At 42.1% G+C, this 26667-nt stretch overlaps 1 protein-coding gene across 2 annotated transcripts in view; it reads right to left on the bottom strand.

The window, feature by feature from the left end:
* Positions 1-1293: 1293 nt before the first annotated feature.
* Positions 1294-26667, bottom strand: part of IDUA (iduronidase, alpha-L-) — a 45486-nt gene continuing 20112 nt past the window's right edge. The window contains exons 2-14 of one of the 2 annotated variants that reach the window (XM_009274648.2): positions 16336-16418; positions 15611-15718; positions 14859-14954; positions 14101-14303; positions 13495-13674; positions 11667-11883; positions 10858-11073; positions 10116-10237; positions 8671-8796; positions 7973-8049; positions 7080-7180; positions 6054-6144; positions 4901-4947 (exon numbers count right to left, since the gene is read on the bottom strand). In XM_009274648.2, coding sequence (XP_009272923.1) covers positions 6095-6144; positions 7080-7180; positions 7973-8049; positions 8671-8796; positions 10116-10237; positions 10858-11073; positions 11667-11883; positions 13495-13674; positions 14101-14303; positions 14859-14954; positions 15611-15718; positions 16336-16418 — 1579 coding nt within the window. In that variant the 3' untranslated portion in view covers positions 4901-4947; positions 6054-6094. Of the gene's footprint in view, positions 4948-6053; positions 6145-7079; positions 7181-7972; positions 8050-8670; positions 8797-10115; positions 10238-10857; positions 11074-11666; positions 11884-13494; positions 13675-14100; positions 14304-14858; positions 14955-15610; positions 15719-16335; positions 16419-26667 lie in introns of both variants that reach the window. The other variant, XM_009274647.1, reaches the window with a different exon arrangement.

Raw genomic sequence — 26667 nt, forward strand, 5'->3', positions numbered from 1 at the left:
CATAGATAGAGACTATTGAGTGTTGAAAAAATATCAGCCTTTTGTGCTGGACTAAGTGCAAGGTCAGTGCATTGATTGAATGTTCACCGATTGCCCCCCTCTCCCATGAGGAAGTATTGGGGTGGAGATCTGTGAACTTAGGACTTGTATCACAAGTGATTAGACAACACTAACCCTTAGCTGAAGGAGCCTGGCCTTTGACCAGGACATTCAGACCAATACTACCAGTCCAAAAGAAGTGGGATTTTTAATGTCTACTGTTATAGTAACTGTATGACCAGAGCAGATGGGAGTTCTACCAAGAAGGATCTAATGCAGGACCAAGTGCATCCTTATTGTGCTTGGTATAGTCTGTCCAGAGGAGCTAGGCAGTGAAATCCCTCCTCAGCCACAGAAGGTCGTGCCTCCAGGTTCATAGGAGGATAGTGGTGATGCTGGGAGAATACACCATGGAGTTACACATGCCCCAGGAATCTGCCTTGTTCTTGGAGGAACTCAGGGAACACGTTCCCAGCAGGACCACATGCAGGCCCTTATTGTGATCTGGTGAGTAAATAAACAGATGGGAGTTAGCTCATATCCATTTCTCTCCACTGACTGAAGGAAATGTGAAAGACGAGGTAGGGTAGGGCAGGCAGCTATGAGTGTATTCTGACCTGATTTACACTCCTCTTGTTATTCCATTGAGTTCAACATAAAACATCTAGGGTATGTCTAGAGGCAGACACACTTCTGTCTGCTGTTTGAGCTGGCTGATGAGAACCAGTCTATTATTCCTGGTTTTAAGTGCATGTATAGGTCCCAAGTCATAATTTCTGTCCTGCACAAACTTTCCACTAACAAGAGAAAAGAAAAAGCTGTTTACGAATGAAAAGGACTGTTATTTTGTCCTCAGAAGGTCCTTTAGTGCTGGCAGAAAGGCTACGACTGTGCAACAGCAGGAGGAACCCTGCAAGGATATTGTCCTTCACATGCCAGTGAACCTCCTCCCAGCAAGGACACTGCAAGTCCTGAGATCTGACACTACGATATTATGTTAAGTTAGACCAGTTTTCCCTGGGCTGTGGTAAATGAGGCAATCTATGCATTTAAGTTCCTACTTCAGCCTTAGAATTTCTTACGGTCACACTCCCTTCACACTTCATTTTTATGTAATGTTGGAACTTGCACCAATCAAGCTATCTTTTATACCTTGAGAACAGGCTTTACTTCCCAAGATTAAGTTGTTGATACAAGAGTTTTGAGGACTTTCTAGAACGTGATGATCAGATCCTATTTTACCGGGTTCATGTGAAAGATTAAAACCTGGTCTTATTGGGTAGCACAAAAGATGGTAACAAGTGCACTATATACACAATTAGACAATATAAAACACTCCTTTGAAAGGTTTTTCCCTAGCATTCATTTTAACAAACAGTTGCAAAACTGTTACATAGCCTCAGAAGCTTTTGCTTGAAGAGCAGGGAAACAATCTCATCTTGCAGTTGCAGTTAGATTTTCCTATCTGGCTATATGGCCAGGAAGAGACATACCTGATTGCTCTGCAGTCTTGCTTTGGTTCCGAAGCTACAGAACTACTAAGCACCTGCTACTCCCACTTAGCGCTCTGCACATCTGGCACTTCTGAAAACTGAAACTGTGAGGTGGGCTGATCACTGCCCAGTAACGGAGGAGATGGTAGAGTTAAACATCCAATTTTGGAAGCCCTATCAGACAGAGTCAGTGACAGATGGTTACAGAAAACTCAAGTTTCAAGTATTAAATAGCATTTTTCTGTAGACATTGAATTATAAAAAAGACAAGGGCAGCCTAAAACTTCTATACTTTGTCAGAAACAAATTCAAGCCTGGAAATAACAAATTCTCTTCTCTGCTGCAATAGTTTACACTTGCTCATTGCTTAAAAGAATAATTTTATACCAAAGCAGCAAAGAAGAAGAAGAAAAAAAAATCTTGCTGAATATTCAAAACTTGTTTCGGAACAGAGTGCACCATTTTTGGTCAGCTCTGCTTTCCATGTGTATTTGCCACTGCCAGGAAAATACCTGAAAAAGCACTGTGCCTCCCACACTTTGGATGATGTTTAAGGTAAAAGCCCTAAAAGAGGGACCTATTGACAGATTTTCAAAGTGGCTGGATTTGACCCTAAGAAACTGGATTTTATTTGCATCTACAACATGTTAAGCTCTACCCTTGGAAATAAAATCTCTGCTTTTTTGTGGCTTCAATAAACAATACAGTAATGTATGAAATTTTACCTTGAAACTTTAGCGAAAACAGCACTCTTAATTTGCTTTTTAACAGGACAAAAAAAGCAAGCATGAGAATTACAAACCACTTCAAAGAGGCAGCTGCAAGCCTCATGTCTGTCACTGCTGAGAAGCAGAAATCCTGGGCCAGCAGAACTCCCAGCCTAAAATCTTCTAAAAGATGGTAACTTGCCATAAAGGAAATCACTTGCCATAGGGACAGACTTCAATACCGTGAAAGAGTAAGTGAATCGCCATTCTCTGTTCTGCACCTTTGCAAAAGCCAAACATTCCACCACGACTCACCACTGCCTGCTGGGCAGTGATTTCTGATTTTTTATTTTTTCATGATTTGCACACCTACACATTTTCTACTACATCCCTGCATAGCAAAATCAATACTCTTCATGACAGCTATGCTCCATTTTTTTTCAAACACCTGTAACTAGTGCATGGTCCTTGGTTTCATAAAGACTGCTATATTCTGATTGCCAGTGTGGGAAAATTTTAAAGCCGAATGCTACTCAAATAGGCCATCCTAAAAGGGTAAACTGTCCTCTCAAGTTCCTGTATCTTCCCCTGCTTCAGATGCACTGAAATCTCTGAAGGACCTATACTTGAATATTTCTAAAAGTAATTTTTATTGTGGCTCCATTTCATACTGGCAAAACACTATGTCTTAACTGCTAGATTTTATTTAACTGTGTATTCTGATTCTTCACTTAGGGACAGTTATAACAACTTTGAAATGTATTTTTACTATCTATCTCCATCCAAGTAGAACTTCTCACTAACTTTTCTGAAACTGAGAAAGTCATCAATTAAGTAGGCTCCAATGGCCCTTTTCGGTTCTGCACAAGCCTTTATGGGAGAGGAATTGGCAAATTAGGATGTGACAAGCACTCCTTATTCAAACTTCAGTGAGGCAAGAAATATTTCATCTGAATTCTGTGACAAAATGAATCTTTTAAGGCTAACTTGCAGCATAAGTACATGAACAAGTAACCAGAAGGTAAGGAGATACAAGGGCCCATCTCATATATACTGACCTTTTGTATATGTTTCTTTTCTGTGCTGTAAAAGTGAGGCCATTTGAGGTAGTTCAGCTCGCTCCTACTGCGTAAACTTGTTTTTTTTGTCTGAGACCTGAATGTTTCATCAAATACGTAGTCTTTGTTGTTATGTTGGTGAGGTGGCTGATGTCAGCAAAGAGAGCAGTAGGGGATTTGTTTGTGCGACAAAGTTGCTCCTCTTACGGAAAACACGCCAGCTGTTTTCACTGGCATTATCCCTCCCTCTACAAGCACTTTAAAGGCACAGTTCAAACTGTGTCAGTTGTGAAAAGGGGAGAGTAAAAAAACACCCCTGCAATTTCAGGGAACTTTGCTGTTACATAAAGTGTTTGGCAGCCACAAGGACAGCCAGAGGTGTTCTGTAGCCCATGATCTGGGGCTATCACACACTTGTGCACACGCTTTGCAAAGCACAGAAGCTCAAACTGTTCTTGGTTAATTTCCTAACTGGTTGTCAGTAGTAGCCCTGTTACATTCAAGAGTGTGCTCTCCTGTAATATGAAAACACAAAAGGCTCTAACTAGCATTTCAGCTTTCTCCTGGCCACTCAAAGCCAAGCCTCAGGTCACTTACAGTCTGAGAGGGGAGGCATGCTGGGGAGAGATGTTAGCTGTAAGGGCTGTAGAAGGCCCGGCTAGGTGACAGCAACGGAGAGAAAGAGGGGCTTTCAGGGTTAGAGCCTCTACCACAAAGAGGCAGCGGTTGATGGCCACAGTGCAAACAGGTGACTTGGGCAAAAGCAGAAAGCAGAAAAGGCAGAAAGTCTGGAGGCTAGAGCTTCCTGCGCCTTCTTCCCCTTTGAGGATGAGCTGCTACCCCTTCCTCTGCCTGTGTGAAGGGAATAGCTCTGGCATCCAAATAACAGCCACAAATGCAGAGAGAGTTGGGTGGAAACCCCTCTGTGAGAGGGTGGAGAACCTCATACATCTGAAGACATGGCAAGTGCTCTGAAATAACCCACTGGAGCATGTGTGACTAACCAGCGGGGAAGCAGGTTAGTCTTCACGACTTCATAACCTTCACTTCATGCTCTGGACACATCTGGTTGCTGTGGGCTTTTCCATCAAACCATTATGGCAGCTGAGGCAGGCAGTTCACTCTCAGACAGGTCCTCCTTGTGCCTTTGCCACCATCCTCACTCATACAGTGAAGTGATGGTTCTGTTTCTGCTGCAGTTTGTGACCTCTATAAATCTTTAGTTGTCCTGGCCATTGGCTCAGTGTAAAATAGGGAACAATAAATACTTATACCCATAATTCCTAGTTACCAAGCTGAATCCCCGTCCTGCGGCAGCCTCTTACAATTGTACCTGTTGGGTTGTCAGTTGCGGCTGTTTGATAACACTGTCTTTTGAGCTCTGAAGAGTTAATAGGGGCAGTTGCTTCTAACTTGCATTCCTAACTTGCTTCATCAGGACCTTTCGATACTCCCTCCTCAGCTTGGGAGGAGTTTATTTTTCTGGGGAGTTGTCATTTGCAGGGAGCATACACCACTCAGTCACCAAGCCAGGCACCACTCTTCAGAGTCACTTGAAAGCTTCAACGTACTCCACAGGAAGAGAGGACAGGCCTGCCTTGCCCCAGTAGTCAATGGCACGCACTCTGTAAAAGCCGGAGACTGAGCTTCCTGCAAATGAAAAGGTTAGAAATGGTCACTGTGAAAGGCTGACGCCTGTGGTGCTTGGAGGATGTGGAGCAGGCACTACTCCTATAAAATGTAGGTTTGTGGAACGGGTTGGGGAAGTGCTGAAATCAGTTCTGCACCCTATGTAAGTGTGCCTGTGCCTGCCTAACTAAAAATGATTATAAATTCCTCATGGCCAAGTACTGGCTCTTTTTCTCTGTTGCACCAAGAACCTCCTCTCTCCTCATTAGGATTTGCAAGTACAGAAGAAGGCTACCTTATCTTCTGCAACCCACAACAAGTAATTTCATTTTTTCTGACTTACTTTTCTGCCTGAATTGTGCCTTTGGTACAGGTTATGTGGGGACAGGATCAACAAAGAAGCAGAACAAGAAGCATGCAGGCTGACTGAAAACCCTCTGCTCAACTCAGGAAGCAGCACCACTTGCTCCAAAGGTATGTGAATTGATGTTCTGTGGCTCTGCTGGTTTTCATCCTTGATCCAGTTCGAAGAACACAGCTTTCACTAGCAGACTCTTTAACCTCACAAGCAATATAAATGTTTTTTCTCATCTATTTACTTGATTTTTATGTGTGCTTTAGTATTTAAATTTTTTTCTAAAAGAAAAAGAATGCTAGAAATAATGAGTGAGAAGGAACTACCTAGCAATAAAGGCTGCTGCGATTTGAGATTTTTTCAAGCAGTCTTTTCTTTTTTATTTTTGAAACAAACAATTAAATCTGGTAGGTTCTCCAGATGTGCAGCAGTAGATGATAATGAATCCTAATTTCAGAGATTTGCCTTAGCCATGATTCACAGTCTTTGCTTACCTGTGTAGCCTTTACATTGCAAAGCTCTGAACTTTATTATGCACCCACTGCTGATGCTTAACCTTTCTCAGGCTAAGATGAGTTTGTGTTTCTGGAAAAAACCTCTCTGAATTTCTCTTTATTAGTATCACTTTGAGGCAAGGTCTGTCTGTGTTTCACACAGCTCTGATCAGTGCTTATTAGTAATACTTGTTGGACAGTCAAATTGTGGATTAGACCACATCTGGTTAAAAAAGCCCAAAAACCAACAAAAAAATACCCAAAGAAAACATCACTACCTTCTTTCAGCGTTTTTCATCTGGGTAGGCTTCTATTGCATCTAGGCTGTACTTGAGCAGAAATGACCACAGGCTCTGGGAGAAGCTTTGCCTGTTGACAAAGATTAAACTCGCTGCCCACTAATGTGAAACATCTAAAACTTAGGCAGCTAGTCAGGGCTAAAGAGAAGGCTCTAGGAAACAGCAAAGAGAGGGGTGTCTCCTTGGCTAGGTGTTCAGATAGCCAGTACAAACTGTCCTACAGGAGGACCTCTTCTGTTCTTACAAGGAAGCACCTCAATAGCTTAAGATTGCCAAGCCATAAAAGGGTATGGGAACAGGGACAGGTGACCACGACGAGAGCAGAATTGTGACGTTCCCCTGGAGCAGTTCAGAACATGATAGATGCAAGACAACCAACCCCTCCATGAAGGGTGGACATGACCTCCCACTTACTTGTGTGTTGATGCCATATCCTTAGGCAGTCTAAAACCTCAAGACTCAGTGGTATAAAAGAAGTGTAACCAAGGCAGTTTGCTCCTACTGCCCTACCCCAAGAGCATTGTACAAATTTAGGCAAAGGCATGGCCAATACCTGTGGGACTGAGCCCAAACCTCAGACTTGCCTTGCTGTGAGTCTACTACCAAGAGCACAACACCAAGCTCTGGTCACGTGGAACAATTTTTGTTCTCATTTTTGCATGCTTCTACACCAGCTACAAACAGAGACAAAAGTGCTGCTTTGCGTCTCAGGGAGCTTGCCAGGCCCACAGCTGGGTGACTTTGGTTTCTGTGACATGGAATTTACTCATGGCAGTACTCCTAATAATGTCCTCATGACTATTTGTCAATTAGTGCATTCCTAATTGAGAATAAGGCTTTCACTGAGAACGTGGTCCTAAAGGAAGGGACATGCTCTTATTTGTGATGGGAGTGTATGTCACTAGCAAGCTACGTACCTTCAGTAGTTACTGAATGATGTTTCACACACTCATGAGTGGCACTACTAACATGACAGATTACATAACACACGTATTCTTGCCTTACCTGGACTGTAGACCCAGAGAGTGAATATTGTGTCTTTGGCATTAACCCGCTGGTATGCTTTTCCATCTGGTGAGAACTCGACTTCAAATGTCTTTATACATCTAGAAAAGAAAATCAGACAGCTCAGTAAATACAACTGATAATGTGGTGAGGAACCAAATCCTAATCTCAGGGCCGTTTCAACAAAGGCGGCCAAAAATAGGAAATACTCAGTTGACTCATTCCTGCCAAACGTGGGATGGCATGAATTGTCAGTATTAGGAAGAACCACGGCTCCGACAGCCCACAGAAGAACACCCAGGCTGACTTGCTATATTGGGTACTTGCAGCACCACAAACTGTTAAGCATCTTTTACTCCCAAACCAGGGTTATCAAGGCTGAAGAGTCTAGGGAGACTGGCTTGAAAAGGAGCTAAGTCAGTGCTTCCTGAGGGAGTCCGGATGTACACTGGATTGCCTCTGACAGTTCACTTACAGAGGGTTTCCATTCTATTGCAGCTTGCTGGAGCAAGGAACTGGAGGTTTTCTCTTCCAGCTCGCATCCCTTACAGGGATGTGCAAGATCCCACCTAGGCACCTGCTGCTAATATAACTTTTATCATGGATCTTCCTGTCTGCTATGCTGAAGGCAAGTCCCTCAAAAATGCCATTGGATGCTGGTAAGCAACAGGCAGATTCCCTTGCTCAGATCGCAAATTAGTCAGGGTTGCTCTCCATAGTTACTGCATGTAGGTCCTACAGTTCATTTTGTCAGACAAATGCACTGTAGCATCTCTCAAGGAGCAAATAGTCATTAATTTGTGAACTCGTTTCACTTTGTAGGACTTATGGCAACCTAGAGAGTAATGTGCTGGTAACTCGATTATATCAATTTTATTTTAAAAGCTACTTACTTTGAATTTACACAGCCATCGTCCCACAACACAATGACCTGCCCCTTTGTGAGAGGGATCAAACGAACAGCAGTCACCTGTGCAAAGACACATGCCCATGTAAGAAAACTGTACAAACCAATCAGCCAGGTCAGATTCCTGTGTTCATCCTTCCTTACTAATTATTTCCTTTGATTCTTTCCACTGAGACAGGGGGAAAAAACAAAATTCCTGGCTCTGTGGCTTTGTAGCCTGTCTCCAACCTGTCAACCTTGCAGAGGACCTTCACAGGCACCACTATGAAACATGGGTGGGACTGAATGAGCAGATACAGTTGTCTAATCTACAACAGCCATGATTCTGTTTTATTTTTAGCTATCAATTATTAACTCGAGAGCTGTTGTCAAGCCTGGTAGCACATGATGTGATTTTAAAAAAGATACTGCACTTTCCAGTACTGCATTATTATTTTCCCACCATGGATAAACTTGCATTTATCTCAGTGATGGCTCCTATCACTTGCTGTGGAATGCTTTATCTTGAATTATGCCTTGGAGAGCCTTCTCATCAAAGGATAGAATAATAGTTTATTTACTGAGTCTTACGCGGTACTTTTAACAAATAATAGGCCCGAATGCTAGTCCAGCTCTTCTTAGTGAGACTTAAAGCAGGAAGCAGTTTCTAATTTGGCGAGTTTGACAATAGAATACAACACATACTTGATCAGGAGCCAATCTAGGTCTTGCACAGATGTGGATAAGAAAGACTGAGGGAACGGGAAAGTCTTGCTTCAGTGTCAGGATGCCACCTTCAGGAAATGGGAATGGGCCTGTTGCCACTGGGTCCTGTGGAGCCAAAGAGAAGTGTTGTGAATAATCTTTCATTACATCACCTAAAGGCCAACTGTTACATCAGTGTAAAGTGACTGTATTTACTTTGAGACTTAAATTTCCAACAGTGTTGGTGCCGATCAGTGGCTTACAGCCATCAAAGTTCTTCAAGCTGAGAGACTTTTCTCTCTCATCTGTTTTCCAGCTCTTCAGGAAAGAGGGTTTGTCCATCTCACAAACTGGGTTGATCACAAATGCTCTTTAGGGGCAATCTGTCACTTTTAGTAACCTCCCATGGATGCCTTTCAGGCTAGTGGTCTTTACAAACCACACCCCTGTTTCTTAGCTATGGATTCCCAGTGTGCAGTGAAAGCTATTGCTAGCTACAACAGCCACTCAGCTGGTCTTTGAGGATGAGGTTTCACCAGATGACCAAGAGTGTCTAAAACCTTGCTGCTGCCCTGTTGAAGGAAGATCTGATGGCTCCTACCATATCACACAGGCCTTAGCAATAGCGGGTTATGGTGACTGGGAAGAGAAGACATAGTACTGTGCACCAAAGTCAGAAGGCAGTTACTGTCTATGGGCCCCAAAGGGGACAAAGGTGGCCTCCTTTATTTTAACCCGTGGGTCTGAATGCATAGGGAAACTATGGGAGAGGGAGCTAAAGTGACAGGCTGCTCACATATTCTCACATACAGTAAGTAATCCACGCATGGCTTTTCATATTAGGGAGGAGAGGAGCCCTCAGAGAGGACTTACTCCTCAGTCCCCTCTGGAGTGCATTCAGAATTGGCGAGGATGAGGGGAAACTGCAGGCCTCCCTGTGAGCCCCTGAGAGATGCCAAGTGTCTTCTGAACTTGCACTGCGTAGTTTCCACCTCAGGGAGCTGTTTGTTTTCTGATATTGAGGGGGGTTCATTTCAACTCTCTAATGCAGCAATTTGGCCCTTCTGTAATATACACAGGGCCATGTGACTTATTTGGGGAAATAGAACAGAAAGGGTCTCAAAGCTCACTGATGTTTCAGAGAGAAGGTGGAACTTGCTCTGGAGCAACTCTGCCTCCTTAGTTAAGGGTAGGCTAGTAGCAAAGAAGTTGGTCATCTACATTTAGTCTCTTGTATAACATAAATGCAAAGGTATCAGTTGTGTATCATCAGCTACATTTCTCTGCGTGACTGCAAGTGCATTATCATATGTCTGTGAGATGCGCATGACTGTGGGCTAAGGAAATTTTGACTACCTGAGCTGGTTTCTTGTCTCTTTAGCTGTAGTTAACCAATTCACAAGCACTTTACCCATACAACACTTCAAGCAAACACACGGTCATACCTCAGCATCCCTTATTTGCTGGAACTGTTCTGGGGAAGGAAAGTCAGGGCTTCCTAGCTTTTTCCACTTCAGGTAGGGATTGGTTTGGTTGTTATCCAGGTAATATGTCACATACACCAGCTCTTTAGGAACACAAACGAAAGAGAGTAAACTCTTTACTTGGATTTAAAGATTAACAAGAATAAATTTAGCAGAAGGTGTTTAAGTCTGCCTTCTCAAAAGTGATTTCAGCACTTTGGAGCCTGGCTTCCACTGGAAAGTCACGAGGCTAGCGCTCTTACAAGGCTCTACAATTTATATTTGCCAAGTTTAAATTTCAAGCTATTACTTCCATAACCAGAATTGAAGCCCTCTTATTTTTTGCACAGGTGCTGCACACATTTGTTGCACAACTGCATCAACTGTGCAATCATGTGGTCATGTTGGCTGTCTTGGAGTCATCCCAGTAAGGGAGTTGTTGCCTGGCAATATCCAGCCAAGGACACTGAGATTAATAGCTTTCCAAAAAGGTAGCATTTGCAGCTGCCATTAAAGGCAGGGTCAAGGTGCAGGCATTAGGAAAGAACATTTCCTAGAAGAGCACCATCATATCTCAGAAAATCTGGGAGTGCCCAAAAGATGAGAGAGAAAGTTAGCAAATGAAACTCACTCTTGCAACGAAAGGCAACTCAGCAGAAGTGTTTCAGCAGATGTTCTATCCTAAAGATCAATTATGTGAGCTGCCTACATTATGTTTGTTTACCTCTAAGTTTGGGGAAGCGGGTGGTGTTCACCGTGACGGTGCTGATGTTGGATGAAGTCCTGTTATCCTCACTTGAATACATCAGTAGAGTAGCTTGCCAGCTGTCTGAGAGTTGCATCTCACTTGGGGTGTGCACAGATGCCAGGACACCAATTGTGCTGTTTTGAGTGCTTTTGCCTTCACTGCTGCTCACTTCTGCAAAAATCTGCTTTTCTCCTTTAAAAAATGTGACAACTCTGTAAGCATCACTGCTAGTCAGTCCTGTATCAGTTTCTGATACAGGAAGGGTCAAAACATGGGAATCTATAGGTTGAGCTATGTTCTAGCTTATTTTACCAGGTAGAGCATTCAGTCAGGCTTATTTTACAACAGCAGAGCATGCACGTACTACAGCAATTCTTATGCTTAGCAGTTCAGCTAGCAACATCTAAGCATGTAACAGTGAATTTGGATCTTCCTTTAGTATGCTGCATGGGTCTTCCAGCTGTGGGGATTTCTTAAAGACATTTGCAGCCTGATGTGATGACACAAAAGGGAAGTAGCAGTCAACAAAAAAGCAGTGGTCGGCATACAGAGGGTATAAGCAAAGCAGGAAATTACATCAAATGGATAACAGACTGTCAGGAACATCTGAGCTATTAATTTATCAGAGGAAATGGAGTTTCATTTTCTTAACACAGCTGGTAAACAGAGGGTAGGAGAAATCTTGTTTTTATCAATGGTGAGATGGCTGGAATAATCTCCCTTGGGCAGGAAGCTTCCAGGTAGAAGAGGTTATTCATGCACTCTTTAATCAGTGGTTACTATACCTAGCAGTGCCAGCAAGCCCATGACAGTCAGTACTGGTTTCCGCACCATCTGGACATGAGGTGGCTTTGTATTGTTCATCTGAAAACGTGCTGTCAGAGTCCGCTGTGTGAAGTAATGGGGGTAGTAGCTCAAGAAGGCATTGTCATTACTCAGCAGTGTGTAGTTGATGGTGTTGTTGGCTTTCGAAATGAGCAGGTTTTGATGCTGGATGATTACCTGCAAAGTCATAAAGAAGATGGAACTTCACCCTGGAGAAAATTCAATAAAAACATGATGTCTGTATTTTTTTTTAATTTTTAGAGCATATTGAAAAGAGCTACCACTGCCATTTAGAAAAGTTTGAAGAACTGAACTGTGCCTCACAACTCTTGGACGAACTGTTCTTTAGGTGATACATTAATCACTGGAAAATTTGAAGTATCCACATAGTTTTGCCAGTAAAAAGTCTCTGAAATAACTATTACTAGTACTCTGCATAAATTATGAATATATTTCCTTGGCTACTGCACTACAAATGATGCTCCTCTGTCTTGAATATTAGATTAGTAATCTGGATTTACCATCTGAATTAAATCTAAATAGTTCTCCAATTCTGGAGTTACTTTGTACCCTTTACACGAGTGTCTCGGAGCTGGTCCTGGATTCTGTTCCTCAGTGAGTCATTTTACCCACTTGGTGCTATCATGGAATTAGTTCTCCTGGTATTTCAGTGGTTGCTGTGCTGCTTTCCTGCAAAATGTTAGAGCTACCACGCTCTCTGTTTAACGCGTTGTGCCTAAGTATCAGAATCAAACAGAACTTCAGAAGGCTGACAACTGAAAAGGTCTCATAATTTTGTCCCTGAAGGAACACAGGGCTCCAGCTCCTATCTACCCAAGTGTTAATTTTCCACTGGATGTGTCTTTTTTTCTCCCTTCACATCACCATGTCATTACAAACATTGTTGTTTGCTCTCACAAACTCCCTGCAATGCAGTCAGTGACTTGTTGCTTTGGAGAAGACTGCTTCTGTATGCAGCCTAAAAGAGCTGGGAGCCTTTGTCTCCACAGGAGCAGCTGATAAGACGTATCTTGTTTCCAGGCGACATACATGCTCCCAGGTTTGGGAATTACGACTTTGCACAGGAGCGCTTGGACTCTGGATGCTGTATAAGGTAGTGGCTCACAAAGCAACAGGCCTGCAGTGGGAACTATTGTTATGCAGAGGCAAGAGCTGAGCTTGCTCTGGGGCCAGGCTACAATTCCTGCAGGGGCAGGAATGCTAAGCATTCTCTTCTCCTTCCCCTTTTCTGATCAGCAGCAGTAATTACTAGCAGTAATTAATAAGACCACGTGTACAGTCATTATCCAAAACAAAAGAATGGGCTTATGCTGAGAGCTCAAGGGACTTCTTAATTATACTTGATGTCTCTTGATGAGATAAACTTATGAAGGAGCTAGGAAATAATGTCTCACATAAGTGAGGTGATAGCTAGCAGTAGTGAGATGATAGCAGTATTATTACATGGAGAGAGGATGTGTATAGCCTTATCAGGTGGATCTAACTGGGGGACTGTATACAATATCTGACACATTCTTCAACACATGGAAGGCCAGTTCTCAGTTGTTCTTTTTTAAAGGGAAGATGAAGAAAACTAATACAAACTAAATAAAGCTGCTAAAACCAGACTATTCAGGGAAACCCCAGCTGTATCAACAGGGAGCTCTCCTTTTGTTGGATCTATTATTCTGAGTAGCTGCTTAAAAATTGACTGTAAGTCTACTTTTGCAACTGCATTAACGCATCAGGAGACCCTACTGTGACAAGACTGTCAATTAACTGAGTTACCTTTACAACCATAGCTGCGTAGGTCACATCAGCTCGCCACAGTTGTGGAATGGACCATCCAACCATTGGATCTGCTTCATCGTTGTATATGGCAACAGAAGCAAAATTTGGAAACAACTTCTGAATTTGTTCAACTGCTTCTACTTCTTGTTGCAAGATGTAGAGAGAACTCCCACCTCCCTGCAACAATATTTCATATCTGCTTAGTGAAAGTTAGCAAACAGTAGTAAACACACAGACGTAACATACAGACATAAACATATTCTGAAAACATGTTCCTGGAGTCCCTGAGGAGCTGTGGGCCAGACAGTATTAGTATTTTTACCTAATCCATTACAGCATGTGCTGTTTGCATGAGCTCCTCCTATAATATAAAATGGAGAAGAGGTAGAGGAGGTGTTTCCCCCTGGGAATTGGGCAAAGGCAAGTCTGCTTTGAGCTGAAGTCTTGCAACTGAACATCTTCAAAGTTTCGTTAGAATAGGTAGCCATGCTTCCTGCTATAGGCTGGACTCTCATTTGGGAATCAACTTCATAATTCAGAATAAAATGTAACTTGGATTGAACTGATTAAAAAAATAGCCTTAAACTGAAATCTTGGACTAACCTTCTTATGGAGAGAGATGTAGTCCAGCCTTACACCAGTCTCCCCTGTGAAGAAGTTGGTTCCATTGTAGCAATGACACAGAAGACTCCAGCATATGGGTGACTTGGGTAAGGGGTGGAAGGAATCCCCAGGCCCTCCAAATTTTAGTAGAGGACTGGCTGCTCTTAATCCTTCTGAGCAAGCATCATAATAGTTGAGAAACCCTGAAGTCCAAGCAGATGCATATGTCAAAGATGATAACTCAAAATAGAATCTCGATCTAAAACTACAGGGAGATGTTGTAACTCTATTATTGCATTTATTGGCAGGACCTCACAAACTGGGGCTACTCTATGCACTGACAAGAGAAGACATCAAAACCTCAGCTGCATTCACAAGGTTCTTCCAAAGGTCTTGTGAGGACAGGTTTCCAAAGCATGCATCTGTCAATGAACAGTTTTCCTCTTACTCCACCCTTCACCCCCTTACCCCAGTAACCTTACTTTATATCCAAATAATGAGCTGTGTCTTCCTAGTGTAACTCCTGTTCTGTTTTCCCTGTTCTACTATCCCTGTACTTATACTGATGTCCAAACAGGGAACAAAGTGTAGTCAGTAACAGTTACCAAAACAGACTAGGTATACCTTTCGCATTCCTTATCTCTCCTATCCACGTTATTTCTTTGCCAGCATCTCTCCTTTCTCGCTGTCACCCCTCCACCCACCCCACACACCTGTCTCACTCTACTACACTAGTAAGTGCTCCAAAACATGCTTACCTTTCACTGTCATAGACACATTGTCAAAGTCATGGTGGTCTGGTTCATTCCACGTTTCAAAATTCCATTTAGCAACATGCTCCAATCCGTACCTATCTGTAGGAGAGGCCTCATTTACCAGTGAGCTGCATATTCAGACAATCCTATCAATTAGTCACTGATCCAGACAATCCTATCAATTAGGGCTGCAGGTGAGATTCAGCACGCAGAGCTACAACAGGGTATAAATATTACTTACTTTTAATAATGAGGGAAATGTGATTTTGGTAGTTTCAAAATGACCTCTCACTTTTGATGAAATGCAGCAATATTTGAAAAAGATGAAAGGTCAGAGGGAGGAGATGTGAATTACAGCTTGTGGTTAGGGCGTTCACCTAGCCTTAATTCAGGCTGAGGCTTCTGTCTCATTAGAGATATTTGAAGCTGGCATGTGGGAAGCATTCAGGTTATCATGTCCTAGTGTAAGCTGGTGGTTTACAACCACAACAACATAACTAAGTTAAAAGGCAGTCCTCAGAGGCAGGCCAAATGCGCTACCCAGAATACACTACTCATTCAGGATGTTGGTCATGGATCAGCAAAAAATGGGCTATTATCCCATTGTCTGTTCTGGCATGGTTTTTTTCCTGTTGTGTGCTGAAATCCAGGGTCTCGAAATAGATCACAATACACAGAACTTTTTGAGGTAGTTAGGAGGGATTACAACAGAATAAATGAGGGCTTTTTTCTTCCTTTTTTTTTTTGGAACTTACCTATGTATCTGCTGGCTAGAAGTGTAATTAAGTTTCTCCATCTTACTACCTGTTCTTTATCTTCAAAATCTAAAAAATAACCTGATGGATTCCCCATGAATTCAAATCCTAAAAAAGACACAAAAGATTGGTCTCCTTTTTTTATGAATGCTATCTCCTTTTGATTAACGAAGGGGTTATTGCATTATCTGAAACAAACTTGTTAATGAAGAAGCATCATTAAATGGGCTTTGTTTCCTGTTTCTACATGTCCCCACCAGGAACATTTCTGATTTGAGGTTGCTCACACTTGTTATTTGTCAATGACTATAGTAATCAATACTAATACTTACCATCATAAATTCAGGGCTCAGAGGGAACTTTAAACAGTGGTTGTTTGCAGAAATTCAAGGGAAGCTATACCTTGAGTATCTGCTGCTCTGGCCCTTTTAGGTACATGTTAATGGGTACAAAGCTTTCTCCTCTTCAGGAGATCTCATTTCCCATTTCATACATCTCAAACTGTTGTTGAAAAGCAATGTAAAACCATTTATGTTGTCTTAATTGCCCTAACAGTGTTTTGCTCACACTGTTTACATTTACATGGACATGAAGGAAAGGCAAGTAGGAAAAAAATGAATTTTTATCAGAATCAGTTTTCGCAAAGCTCTCAAAGAATTTTCTGATGATTGTACAACATGGGCAAACAGGTGTAGAAAGTTGTGGAGGTAAGGAGCTGCCCTTACCTGGAATTAGCTTATTTTCCCACAGGCGATCCATAAGGTTATCCAAGGCAGTAAAATTGTAGTGAAGTTCCCCATTCATCACCCTGAAGAATACAGGTCATAAAAAGTACAAATGTAAATATTACAGCAAAGGTGGCAGTTGGTTGCAGACAATGGGTCAGGTGCCTGCCTTCTTTTGGCTCTCAAAATTTACATGTAACTAGGGTTCTTGGAATTGTACACAAACTTCCTTCCTCTAAAGTAACGGGTGTTCACCATAAGCAAGTCATGTTTCTTGTCCAATCCATGCCCTTTTCCTATTCCAGCAGCAGCAATAGAAGCAATATAATGAACTTGCTTGCTGGATTTTGAGGTTTTAAAAGGATATTAAGATTTCTAACTCTTTGCTGAAGTGAATTTACCTAGACTTTTTTTGGCTAAGCTGTTTTTTCAGTTTCCATTTGATTACCTACTGCTAGGCCAGCTGGTTTCCACCTTGTCTCATATGCAGTCTTTCTTAATGTTCTCTTAATTTGCAATATATAATATAGCTTTCTTAGTAGCACTTCTTATGGATTTAGATCCAGCTGAGAAATAACTTTGTATCTTTCAAAGAATACTGAATTTATGCACACAATGTCTGTAATTTTTACTTCATTGTTAGCATTTGCTTACTATTTCTCCTGCACTCCCAGGATCTCAGGCTGCAATCCTTTTACCCAGCTTCGAATACATGTGTTCAAAGACTTAGGAGTAGCCCATGATGCATCCCTCTGTGTCAGTGAATCTTGCAGGAGCACAGGTAGTAAAATTTGGGCGTGCACCTGCATGGCAACACTGGAGTTCTTTTACCCAGGGGATGAAAACTGGCATTTGCAATTTATCTATAATACATTTGAAGATATGCTTTAAATTCCTGAAACGCATTTGTTCCCTGGTATCCAGTGAAAACAAATATAATGTAATATCTGGGTTGGTGTATGATTTCACGTAACTTCTGAATTTGTGGCCTGATTTAACTGAAATCTGACAGGGCGGGAGAAGTTTTGCCAGTATGAAGTGCCAAATAGGAATTAAAAATGAACTTCTGTCAACAATATTCTGGCAGTGTGACTAACTGCCATTTGGCCCAAGCCACAGCCTTGGCCTGGTGCCCAAATTCCAACCTCAGTATGCCCTGAGCAAAAGGCTTTGTAAGCACCCTTGAGATAAGTCTATCCCTGGTCATATAGGAGGGCTGATCAGGGTCTTGCTAGCGCTCTCAAAGCTCATTTCTCCAGCCTTGCCAGAGCACCACACCTAATTTCTCTGGTACAGTGCAGCCTGAGCTCTGCCTCTGCTGTCTTTCCTACTCTTTCATAGGCACCTTGCCTCTGCTTGGGTGGAAAGCTGTATGAGGGAACTACAGATGCAATGTCCTGGGTATGATGGAAGGGGGAGAGACAATCACTTACAGCTCCTGTAACTGATCAGTGCTAGCAAGGCATGCTGGGCACAGAGGATGAAAAGTGAGAATGGGGCAATCAGCAGATCTCTTAAATCAATGCTGGGCTCTGTGCTGAGATTCACAACTTGTTTCTTTCTGTGCCTTCCCATGTGTTTCCGAGCCTCTTAGATTGAGGCTCTTCCTCTGTGCTTTCTTGCCAAGGGAAGGTTTCAGTGAAGAACCTGTAATAGCAATCCTGAAGTTCTCAGAGAAGAAAGGCTGACAGAATTGCCTAGTGAATAAAGAAGGAAACTGTACAACCTGAAGAGGACAAAGTGCCATCAGCACCTCTGACTATGATCTAGAAGAGGAAAACAGGACAGGCAAAACAAATGTAACGTAAGCCATATCCACTGTACCAGCTCCACCTGTGATATAACCAAGCACACAATCTTAGCCCCGGCATGGTCACACTCTTTTACCAAAGACCTGAAGCTGGCTTTTCTCTTTTAAAGTGTGTCCCCCCACCACAACAGAAGTTGTCATGTCTGCAGCCACTGATGGGCTTGCAGTTCCTGCCAGAGTCAAATGGTGCAGCTGTGAAAGAAGCAAATAGCAGAAAGATATTTATTTACTTTAGTATACATAAGAGCATTTTCAAAGTTACTGTTGAACTAAAGAATGGCCATTTGGAACTAGGGGTTTTTTTTTGCTTAGACAGAGGTTAAAAAAAAGTCTGACAGTCATATTCCAAAGTTCAAAGACAAATATTTTGTTGCAAAAGGTAGCTCTGCTCCCTCAGATCCATTAACTATTTCCAGTTGTACCCTGTGTTCCATTGAAATATTTGCTTACATGCACACTTACAGTCAGTGAGCATAAGAATGATTAACTCTACTGTCTTGTAAAAACATAATAATGCCATTTAGATAATAGCAAAGGAACTAGTGTCTTCCCAACTCTAGTCTAAGGTCTACACAGCACTATGTGAAAACATATGGGTAAATAAAGCCTTCTATCTGATGCATGTACACTTAAGATCCCAGCACATCTACATTTTTCCGCCTGTATCAATTAAGTAAAACACAATGCCATTGCTAGCCTTGACTGAAGTGACAGTACATGAGATCCTGTGTTACGTGTGTAGTAGGTGTAGAGGCACTTCTTACATCCTTTGGCTGATCTGTGACTTTATGAGAATCTTTTCTGCAAATGGATTAGGCAGTATGCTCCTATTAATAAAACAATTACTTGACCGATAGGATTGCCGCTTTCTCAGATCTTGATCTTATCCTTACCCATACTACTTTTCTGATGTGAAATGGATGCTTTTTTTTATAATGTATACAGGATCACTAGAGTTTGGGTTGCATGGTTGCATGCCATGCAGTGTCTGGAAGCCATGCTGACTGCCACGCGTGAGGCACAGCAGGAATCTCACAAGCTGGTATTATTTACAAACATTCTGCATGGTGAAGATTGGCTCAACTGTCAGGCTGTTACCACGAGTGCTATAAATATAATTCTAGGACACTGAAGACCAGATCAAAACTGTTACAGGCATGTGACAAGGTAAATCCCTGACCCAGGATAAATTCACTTGACATTGTCAAAGTTGTTCAAAACAGCTTTGCACATCTGACCTAGGACCTGCTGGTGCAGCATCGCATACCTGTGATTGGGACCTTGGTAGCAAGCTCACAGACTTTTACAGTTTTCTACCTTTTTTTGCCTGCTCCTCTTCTGATCTCTCTGCCCTTAAGTCATGGTTTCTAGACACCACTGGCTTCATTTATGAACACGCAGAAGGCTATGTCCTTGTCATTTCATTTGAGTGCTTGCCAGACTGAGATTATTCATCATTTGCTGTTGGGTATTTCTGATGTGGAGCGGCAATCACTGTCCTGTCTGTGCCTGGCTTTCAAATGTTTCTCAACTGGGCTTTTTCTGGGAGACTTGCCAGATAAGGCCTTCCTCATCTTCAGTCATAACAAACAAGTACACTAAAGTGTGTTTACTGGCATCCTGGCACCAATGCCCTTATAAGCCCCAGGCCTGAGGCTGCTATACTCCAGAGACTGCTGCCTGCTGGTGAGGTGTCTTTCCAGCCTCTGTCATGGTCTCAGTTCCAGACCTGTTTGTATGTGCTGCCTCTTGAGAACAACCATGCTGTGAACATGAAGAGCAAAAAAGTCACAAAACATTGTTGCTCTGTTCCTTGGAAAGACTTGCTTTGTGGGCCATCCTTTGCTGAGTCAAAGGTTACAGGCCCATGTTAACAGCTTTCCACTGACTCCCTTTACTGGAGGGAAAATCTTTTCAGGTGCATAGGCAGCTACTGGATAGCTTGCCAAAGTACTGTAAGATAATCATGTTGTGCTTCTCATCCATGCCACTTTCAGTCTCCTCCTATTCATGAACTTAATCTCTTGGGAGTGCAGGGGTAAGCTAGCTTTGGCTGTCAGCACCCTGCATCGCAGCCAGATCTGCTCCAGTTAGCACAGCTGTGGATACTGCTCCTTAGCCTACAGCTACAGCTTCCCTCCTGTGCCCAGCATCTGCTGCTTCTCTTCTGCCCTGGGTTGATCCTGTCCAAGAATATAGTTGCACGCCCTGGAAAGCAAGTGCACACACAGACATTGGACCAAGTATCTTATCTACAGAGAAGAGAGGAAGAAAAACACAGGCAGGGAGTGTTTCCATTCCAGGTAATCTTCAGTCAAGTATTGAATATTTGATAACACGTCAAGCTAACTTTATCAAACTTTACTGTAATGTACTAAACAAAATTTCCTGGGATAGGAAGCCTTGTGGCTGACCCCTGTCAGTAGGTCACAGCCCATTTAGGAACTCAAAGGTAACATGTAGGGTAACCACCACCAAGAGCTATTCTGCTGAAGAGAGCTTTGTCTGGCCTAGGAGTGGTATGATTGGGAAATATCTATATACTGGAGTAGTGCCTTTTTCATCCTGACATTCTCACTCAGCTGGTGTGTCTTCCCTTTGCATTTCTAGTGGATACAGTTACCACGCACATCAGAAGCTAACATAATCTGGCTTGCTTTCACCAATGTCTGAGAACAGCCTCTATTCTGGTAGATTTGCCATAGCAGCTGGCTAACACCACTCCCACAGCAGCAGAGCCTGCTTACATCCTCACTGAGAGCTTCTGCTGGGAAAGGTGGCTCGCCTAGTGCCAAATGCAGCCAAGAAATAGGGACAGAAAACTGGCACAAGGTGTTGGCAGAAGAGAGCTGCAAATGACGCCTTAACAGTAAACAAAATTTTTCAGCAGGATATTGGCCAACCTCAGACTTCCCTCCATGAGGGAGCCATCTAAAAAAGACCCTGCTCCATGGGAGATTTTCTGTGTTACAGTCTTAGAGAGAAGTGAAAGTGCAGTCTAAGATACTACCCTGCTATGGTGTCTGCTGAGATAATGATCATATTACATACCACTATTCATTTGATAGAGATGCTTAGCTGTGTGTCAGACCATCTTTGTTCGGCCTTGTAAGCCAGCTCCTGCAACATACACTCCCTTGGCCAAGGTTCCAGGATGTGGACCAATGGTAACACAGTCACTGTTGTTCTGATGAGTGTAAATATGCATGATAATTAAATTCCTCCTCTCAAGAGTAAATCAAGAGTAAACAGTGGTTGCAGTAGGTGACTACTACCAGGAGCTTCCTTAGATACAGTGTCCCAAGGAATTGCTTACCGCCTTTCTAGAGTCCGTGATGTCATTTTAAGGATCATAAAACTCCAGAACAGACACAAGTGCCCGTCTAACCTGGAGAGGAGCTCAATGTCCAAAGCCAAGATGTTCACTGGAAAGATGTAGGAACAAACACAGATAAACTATTCCAGTTCAAACTCTTGCTGCTACCAGATCCTCCAGAAGTAACTGTCTTCAGAAGTAACTGTCTTATTTCTTTAGCCAGGAGAGCAGGCTGATGAAGTGACAGTGAAGCACAAAAGCTGTGAGCACAGCACCTTCAAAATGAAGGTCAAAAGCTCTGGGTAGGAAATGTCAGCAAGTTTATCTTTTCCAAGAGCACAACTTGTTGCCCTCCAAGTCCCTCTTACAACACAAAAGGATCGTGCCTCCTTGTTTTTTACTTACTTTTGCAGCTATGAGGAATGAAATGAAGCCAGTTTAAAGTTCAGGCTGTTACAAAGACTTTGTTTGCTCCAAAACCACCAATTGTCTACATAAGCCTCTTGTTCTGCTGAGTACTTTAAAAACCTCTGGACCTTAAAAGTAGGTCCTAAGGGACCGTGAGCACTATGGAAACGATACCTCAGAGTATATGAATGGCAGAATAGCCCTCATTAGCATTCACCTTTCCAGAGGCTGCCTTCTCAGCAGTTATTGCTCCAGGTTTCCTCAATGTCAACCAAAAAACCCCTACTAGATTGGTACTTCATGTTTAAGCACAAGATCATTAATGAGTAACTATGAAATCAGCAGACTCCTGGGTTATTAATAAACAACACTTCCCCCTTCTAAATTCAGTGGAAGCTGACAATATACTACTCATTCACACCAGAGCTGCTTCTACCATGTTCTTGCTCCACTCATTCTCGCTTCCTATGATCATTACAGGTATGGTAAATCGGCTCCCTTCCATGAAATCCCCATATCCCAAAATAACCACAATCACTTGACCTTCTGCATGTTCATGAACACTGATTCTTTCTTCCCAGAAGTCCCCAGGCAAAACACAGCCTGTGCTTTTCATACATGCTTTGCAGACCAAAAACCTCATTCAGAGGCTTTTGCAAAGTTGCAAGGCCAAAGACTACTGCACCCATGCTAAAGAACTGGCATATTTCATCACTTCCAGGTTTATTTATTAGCATTAATACTTCTCTGCATTTGCTTCTCAGCTACATCATTTGTGTAAGCGAGGACTGAAAATCTGCTTGCTTTACAATTATGGCACAGCTTCTGCACAGAGACACAGTGCTGAAGACTTCAGTCCATGCTGGGCCCATACTACACATAATTCACTCACCCTATAGCGTGAATGAGTCAGCCCAGCAATAATGGGAGGATGCATTACAAAACCACTCAGCCAGGCAGCATCCAGCCCTTGCTGATGTCACAGCTTGTCACAGTTAATCCATCCACACAACCAACCAGCATGATACATGCGCAAAAAGAAGGACGGGTATGAATCTTTGTGGTTTAGGAACAAACGGGCTTCAAAAATGCAAAATACAACATCTGTTATTTATTGGAAATCACTGCCTCTTCGACAAGCCAGCCAGGAGGCTGTGCATTCAGCTGAATCTTTTTTTTTTTTTAAACACATAAAAATAGAATTGACTTTGATTTATACAGCACCTTAATTAGCTTATTTCCTCTTTGAAATCAGTGTTATTTGACCTTTACCTTGCAAAGCAACTCACAAAATCCTTGTTGTGATCTGGCTAAAACTCACAAGTGCAAGCAAACAATGAATGCTTTCAAGCTGATGCTAATCACGGCCTATGATTTTCCATTTCTTACTCAGCCTGCTTTTGTGAGCACAGTCTCAGTCCTTCTTTCAGCAATGAGCGTGCTGTGTGTGGGGGGAAGAGAGAGAGAGGCAGACAAAGCATCAACAGCTTCCTGTGCCGAGGTGAGTTAGCTTGCTAGGAAAATATTGTTAGACTGTTGTGTCTCTTCCCCGCCCCTCCCCTCCCCCCTGCCACTTCCCCCCTTTTAAAACAAATGCAAGATGTAAAAGGGAAACAGGCAATGAAAGCATAGCAATTTAGGCAAAGGCATAAGGTATTTTAATATCTGGCCTCTCCAGACATGCAAACATATCCAATCAGATCATCTAGGCATGGATAATTTAGACTGTTGTGAGATCTTGTTGTGATCCCTTGTTGAGATCTGTTGTGTCTACATTCATTTATGAAGGGAAGTAATCAAATAATCATGAGGCGAATCCAGTAGCAGGAAATGCTTTTTGACTGATTCTTCACTACAAATTTAAACGCTCAGTCAGTGACTGAAAGGTAGGCTCAGTCACTATATGTGAGCTGGGCTGCTAGAGGACACCTTTCTTTCTGATTGAGTTTGATGTGTGGAAGTGATTTCCTCCTGCATAACACAGGGCTACAAGTAAAATGTTCATTGCAGTTTTATGCTGTCCTTGATGATGGAACTCCAAATAGTGTCACCTATAAGCAAAAGTTTTGGAAAGAGGGGATAGGGAGACTAAATCCATAATGAAGATTTAAAGGGTGACTTTTCAGATGCACAAGGAAAAGGAATGATGACCAAGTGCTAAAACTAGCTTGCTTCAAGCATGTAACTCCTTTTGGCACTGCCTGGGAAAGCTGTCACTGAGCTTTTCTTTCCAAGCAGCAGCAGAACTGCTCTCTGTATGCATCCAGCATTCTAATTCAAGCACCCAGCCTAATACTGCACCTTCAGTAACGAGTCTCCATGGTACATATTTGACTTACTGGTTTCATTTCACAGTAACATTACTGTCACTCCTTCATTTTCACATCTTTATTTTCTGTTTATGCTCTTTCTATTCTTTTACCTGTTAGCTGTATGTGGAAAGATAGTCCAAAAGTATGTGAATCCAACTATAGCACAGGACATAGCTTATTTACTGTTGTGTAATATCACACCAAGGAGTTGGAATGATTGCCCTCCCTACTGCCAAATGTGCAACAAGAACCAAATTCAACAATGCTCTACTTAGTCTGCTCTGTACATCTTGCAAGCACTCAGGTTGCTCATAGGTTCCATTCACATGCTGTAACTGGACCTGAAATTTTGCATTAATGCACAGTGTGCTACTTTTATCAGGTGTTTAATTTTTTCCATCTTATGGTTCTCAAAACTTGTTTCCACTTGGTGAGATCTGTATTGAGGAGCATGTAATGGGACAACTAACAAACAGTCTAAGAAAAGAAAAACATGGAGCTAAATACTGAAGGTGTGAAGATTTGTAGCTAGATTTCTCAGCTGAGGTACTTCTCTAACGTCTAAGGTACAGGTAGCACATGGTGTCTGATGAAGTCCAGCTGCTCCTGGATCTATTTGCATGGCAGATGTACTTTCAGGTGTGTCCTTCTATATCAATCCTTTCCTCCCCACAGGCAACTGTATGTCTAACTTGAATATATCACTTATTTACAAAACAAAAAATAGAAGAGGTCTTCATGAAATGATTCTGAGTTTGTTTCCTAATTTACTGATGTTTAATAACTTATGATAGTGAAAAGGCACAATGAATATGTCTTGCTCTTAGTCTTACAGAATTTTTGTGATGAGTGGTTTCTGAATACTTCAGAACTGACAAATAAGCACTATAACCCAATCTGGAAAGAGCAGCTCTTCAAATGGCATCCCAGTGTCTGCTCTTGGCTCGTGAATGTAAAATATAGCAAAACCTTTTACAATTAAGGAGGTAAAACTAACTAACTGCATTTATAGACAGTTTTCAATGAGATGCAAACCTACACATCTCTCCAAACTGAGAGCTAATAATTCTATTCTGAACCTGGTTTTGGCATTACAATTTAGGCTAGTGATGTATTATTAAATATGGCAGTGATAGCTCTTCCACTCCATGGTCTTCATGTATAACCCTTTTTTATTCTTTCTTCCCCCATCCCAAACAACTTCCACTAATATGAAAAATACCTCCTTTTTCAGTATAAAAGTGCATTATATTCTGCGTTTATGAAACATGAACATTTACCTCACAATGCAGTAAGAAATCCTCTGTTTTCTTTGCACACAGAAATAAGTTTTGAATATCCAATTAAGATTACACACGAATGCAAGGAATGGGTGAAGAAGCTTCAGTATTCCTGAGAGACTATCCTTGCTGCAGTAAATTTGCCTCTAAGATTTACAAATATCAGAGTAATGTTCATCCTAAACCAATCAATAAGCAGGCTTTGGTTCCACAGTTCTGGCTGTTTAGGGGTGAAACAACAGGCAGTTTTGTTTATGAGGCAGACAAGCTCAGACATTTTACACTCAGTGGCAGCTGAAGGTATGTGAAGTCTTCCTAGACATAAGATTTATTAGCTAAGTCCCCTCCATGATGTTTTTTAATAAAAATCCTTTTTCAAAGGACACAACTCCATCAATGACCATGGACAGCTCAACGCTGTGCATAAGGACAGTTCCACACACTGCCTATCCTAATCCCATTTAACACCTTAGAGTATTTTTTTGTCTAATTGAAGTAAGTATACAAAACTCCTGAAACTGTTAAAGCTAAGTCAGGACTGCATTTCTATTTGGTCTCCACGTAGTGCAACTGGCTCTATTAAAACAGAATAGCAGGAATGAGTTAGGAGGCAGAGATTACCAGCCCCTGTAATGTAATGATTTTAAGCTTATCTTCTACCTGTGATTACACTCTACAGGACAAAGATTTTTTCCAGTGCTACTATTTATTTATGTTATCTCACTGTAAACACCACTGGAGTACTACCATTGGACAGACCCAAACTATATCACGACAGAATTTCTAATCTACTTTTGTAGAAAGCTGTGCTCCTGAAGAACTGTGCTACTGTGTGCTGATAAGAAATCTGTTGTGGAACTACTGCAGCTACTTTGTGCCTTTGGTAAGTGCTCATCAATTGGTTCTGTTTGTAGTGGGAAACAGAAGGAGAGATGCATAGTAAAGGACGGTCTTACTCAGTTTTGAATATATACATCTGCACTGAGCTTTGCAGATCTCAGAGTTTCTCCTGCAGCAGGGACTACAGAAGATTATTTTCTTTAAAAAAGCTAATCAATAACATGTCTCTCCCCTCCCATACACACATCATTTTCAGCTGCACCAGACACTTGCCACAGCTAGAGAAGGAATGTTAGGCGTAGCACATAGGGGCTTTTAAAAGAGTGGATGCTTATTTTTAGTGCTCCCATCTTTCCTATTAAATAG

This window comes from Aptenodytes forsteri, unplaced genomic scaffold (genome assembly GCF_000699145.1).
Source record: "Aptenodytes forsteri isolate BGI_AS27 unplaced genomic scaffold, ASM69914v1 Scaffold224, whole genome shotgun sequence".
In the NCBI taxonomy this organism is placed as follows: domain Eukaryota; kingdom Metazoa; phylum Chordata; class Aves; order Sphenisciformes; family Spheniscidae; genus Aptenodytes; species Aptenodytes forsteri.